Raw genomic sequence first — 4,320 nt, 5'->3', positions numbered from 1 at the left:
GAACCTTCAGGAGGTTTTCAGAATATATGGGCTGGCATGGAAAGCAAAGCCAGATTTTATAAGATATATCTCAATGCTTCTTAATACCATGTGTTTTCATCAGTATTTTCTCTATGCCTTGTTGTTTGCAGGCAGCACTTAACACTTCATAGTTCTTCAGAGTGAGTGTTGGCTGTGGCTGAGAAATCCTGGAGAGCAGGGTCACAGGTGTTTTCCATTTTACATACACAGGCCCAAATACCACACATACATGACCAAACTGATTTTTACTTAGGTACTACATGATAGGAAAAGTCAGTCAAATTGTCATATTTTAAAGAAAGAAAGAAAAATTATCCATCTTGCTGACAAACGCATCTGCACTTCCCCGTGCCCCAGGGCCTGCACACCCTCATGCCTCAAGCAGAGGTGCCTACAAAAAAGCTGGAGAGGGATTTTTTTATAAGGGCAAGTAGGGGTATAGCCAAAGGGAATGGTTTCAAAGTGAAAGAGAGCAGGTTTGGAATAGATATGAGGAAGAAATTCTGGACTGTGAGGGTGGTGAGGCACAGGCACTGGTTGCACAGAGAAGCCATGGCTGCCCCATCCCTGGAAATGTTCAGGGCCCAGTTGGATGGGGCTCTGAGCAGCCAGGTCTGGTATGAGATGTCCCTGCCCATGGGAGGGGTTGGGCTGGGTGGTTGTTAGGGTCCCCCTGACCCAAACCATTCTATGGTTCCGTGTTGCTCCCTGTGCTGGCAGCCGTGGCGCACGGAACCGGTCGCTCTGTGACATCAGCCCAGGGCTGAGGGCACGGCACTGAGGGCGCGCACTGTGGCTGCAGCGCTGCTGGTGCACGGAGTCCTCGCTCCCGCAGCTGACACGAGCCACGGACAGCAATGCTGCTGCTCTTCCTCCTCGTCCTGCTGGCCTCATGCAGGCCTATGCAGGCCATGTGGAACACCTGTGGGTAAGTGTCCCCAGGCTCTGGGAGGGACCTTGGGCAGCACTAAGGGGGCTCCCTGGAGAGGGCCCACTTGTGGCCAGGCCACGGCATGGGGAAGCCTCAGTCCCTTGTGGATAGGCGCAAATCCTGTGGCCTTCCCTGACCTGCTGTCCCTGCAAGCCTTGTGGGGAGCTTCTGCTGGAGCAGCAGCAAGCCATGAAGCAGGAAGGAAATTACTTTCTACTTGCAGTGGGAGCTGTGGCATCCGACCCTTGACTTCTGATGATGAGCAAGGAAGGACACGCGTCGTGGGTGGCAAAGGTGCTGAGGCAGGGGCTTGGCCCTGGCTTGTCAGCATCCAAGATCCCTCAGTTTCAGGCACGGGGCATCTGTGCGGAGGGTCCCTCATCGGCGTACAGTGGGTCCTTACAGCAGCCCACTGCTTTACTGAATCCAGGTAAGGAGGACTGGGAAACAGGGTTATCCCCACAATATCAGTGTGTGCCCTGTCAGCAGTGCCGTATGCTTCTCCCATCCCATTTCCTTCAGTGTGCCCAGTGCCTGGGCAATGCAGAGCCCAATTGAGCAATTGCTCAGGGGCAGGCTGGGCACATGCCACTACTTCCTAGCAGGCTCCAGCTGACATTCCCAGAGCCCACAGCACACTAGAGCAGTCACTGCCTCCATAGTGCTGCTTTCTTCTGCCTTGAGAAGAAGAAGGCTGGTCACTGCTGGGCTGCTGCAGTTCCAGGCTCTGCTCCTTCTCACCCCTCTCTCCATGTTCCTTCAGGGACATCAGCAGAATGCGCCTGCTGATCGGGGCAACCCAGCTGACCGAGCCAGGCCCTGGGGCTGTGGTGCGCCGGATTAAGCGGCTGCTGATTCACAAGGGATACAGTTCTGTTGACCAGAGCAATGACATTGCACTGCTGGAGCTGAACAGGCCTGTCCAGTGCAGCCCCTACGTCCAGACGGTTTGTGTGCCCAACAGCACGCTGAGCGTGGCACAGCTGGACACCTGCTACGTTGCTGGCTGGGGTGCCACTACTGCAAGATGTGAGTTTCCAAGAATGGACGGCAAGCTCAATACACTGGGAGGATGGGTTGGGCTTCCTGAGAGCAGAGGCCAAAGCCAGAGTAAAGGCAGACAGCAGAGTTCCAGCAACTGTGTAGCGGCAAAGCCAAGCGCTAGGGAAGGGGATCACCCCCTGATGGGGAAAGTGGCAGTGAGCTGCCAGGTCCTCATTCCTTTCTGTGCTCACAGCTCAAATGTCAAGTGACATCCTGCAGGAGGCCAAGGTCCAACTTATTGATGTCCAGATATGCAACAGCAGCGAGTGGTACGGAGGGGATGTCCACACCCACAACCTGTGTGCTGGTTACCCAGAAGGTGGTATTGACACCTGCCAGGTAGGAGCACGTGACAAGTCACTCAGTCCCCAGCAGCACAGGCATCACTGCCCCAGCACAGCCCAGCCCCTGCTTTCCCTGGCCCAGCTCTCAGCCCCAGCCCCCAACTTTGCTGGGGCTTCCCACCTGTTCCCCATCTGCAGGACCTAGCCCTGGGCCTCCCTTGTCCCAGAGGCCTGGAACTTTGCCCAGAAAGCCCTGCTGGTGCTCTTGGCAGCCCAGAGGTCCAGATGCCAATGCTAGAACATCTGTCCTCTGCACATCCAGGATCACCGTCCAGAGCTGAGAGACAACCTGACTTCATATGCCCCTAACCTGTTCCCAGCTAAGCTTCCGTAGGCTCCAGCACCTGAGCTGTGCTGGGAATACAGCTCTGGCAGGGGCTGTGCGAGAGGAGGCAGCCCCAGTGCTGATAGGGGCCACCCAACACCACTTTAATCCTCTCTGCTCTGCTGCAGGGTGACAGTGGGGGTCCACTCATGTGCCAGGATGAATACACCGACTTCTTCTGGGTCGTTGGTGTAACTAGCTGGGGAAGAGGCTGCGCCAGAGCAAAACGTCCTGGAATATACACTTCTGTTCAGCACTTCTATGAGTGGATTCTGATCCAGATGGAACTGCTTCCACAGGAAGAGGATTCTCAGTCATGGAGTTATACAACTGCCTCAAAACGTTTGAGTCATATGAACTCCCTATGGCCCACTTTAAAGCCATGGTCGACAATACTGCCCACTCTTAACTCATTTACAAGACCACCTGCCACTCTTAGGCCATTGCCGACTCCATTCCCCACTTACAAACCATTTCCAACAGCGTTCCCCACTCACAGGCCAGTGCCAACAGCATACCCCACTCACAGACCAGTGATGCCGACAGCGTTCCCTACTCACGGACCAGTCATGCCGACAGCATACCCCACTCACAGGCCAGTGCCAACAGCATACCCCACTCACAGGCCAGTGCCAACAGCATACCCCACTCACAGACCAGTGATGCCGACAGCGTTCCCCACTCATGGACCAGTCATGCCGACAGCATACCCCACTCACAGGCCAGTGCCGACAGCATACCCCACTCACAGGCCAGTGCCGACAGCATACCCCACTCAGAAGCCATGGACAACAGCATACCCCACTCAGAAGCCATGGACAACGGCATATCCCACTCAGAAGCCATGGACAACAGCATACCCCACTCAGAAGCCATGGACAACAGCATACCCCACTCAGACGCCATGGACACAACCAGTGCCCACTCAGACACCATGGACACAACCAGTGCCCACTCAGACGCCAACTTTGATGCCATCACCAGTGGAAGAGATTAACAACTGCCCATTTCCACTCAAGAAGCTGATGGAATTCTTCACTAAGGTCCGGGATCTCCTGAAGAATCTACCAGGAGTTACAGATTGAGCAGAAGAATGGACAGGATCCAGTGCAGGTTGCATGGAACCGTGTCCTTTTCCTGCTGAGGCAATGCCTGCTGATCCAAAGGCTGCCTCAGTGCTGAAGGCCTGCTGTCCTCCCCACATTGCTTCTCTGCATGTATGCAAATGCTAACATTAGCTTAGTTGCTGAAATAAAGTTGCCTTTGTTTGCTGTTAACTATGCTTTCAGTCCAGTTTGGTCTCCCAAGCAAGGCAAGGACTTCTTGTCCAGGACCTGCAAAATGAGGCTGCACCAGACCACTTGGGCATAAATGGAGTCACTCCAAAAGGCTGGAGTTGTGCCTGGTCAGAGAGGAGAGTGCTCAGAGTCACCACAGGATGGAGAGGACTGGCACATCAAAGCTAAGAGAGAAGAAAATGCCACCTTGGGGGGAACACATTTAGGCACACAAGCTGGTGACTAGGGCCTGGCAAAAGCCTTAGCTAATGGAGCAGGACCTGGGAAGCTCCTGAGCATGACAAGAAAAACTGCTGACTGTCACAAAGATGGAGAAGTTGACAGGAGCTACAGTGCCCTAAGGAAGAGCAAGATTTC

General features: G+C 54.4%; 1 protein-coding gene across 1 annotated transcript; it reads left to right on the top strand.

Moving 5' to 3' along the window:
* Positions 1–932: 932 nt before the first annotated feature.
* LOC306802681 (acrosin-like) lies at positions 933–3,875 on the top strand (the record flags this gene model as incomplete). The annotated part of the gene is made up of 5 exons (XM_079307178.1): positions 933–945; positions 1,106–1,382; positions 1,716–1,981; positions 2,190–2,335; positions 2,794–3,875. 5 exons carry the CDS (start codon positions 933–935, stop codon positions 3,748–3,750), a joined length of 1,659 nt encoding a protein of 552 aa, XP_079163304.1. The 3' UTR covers positions 3,751–3,875.
* Between the last annotated feature and the right edge of the window lie 445 nt (positions 3,876–4,320).

Source organism: Erithacus rubecula (assembly GCF_903797595.1).
Source record: "Erithacus rubecula genome assembly, chromosome: 5".
In the NCBI taxonomy this organism is placed as follows: Eukaryota; Metazoa; Chordata; class Aves; order Passeriformes; family Muscicapidae; genus Erithacus; species Erithacus rubecula.
Note: the sequence above shows the minus strand (reverse complement) of the source record. Positions and strands in the feature narration are given on the sequence as shown.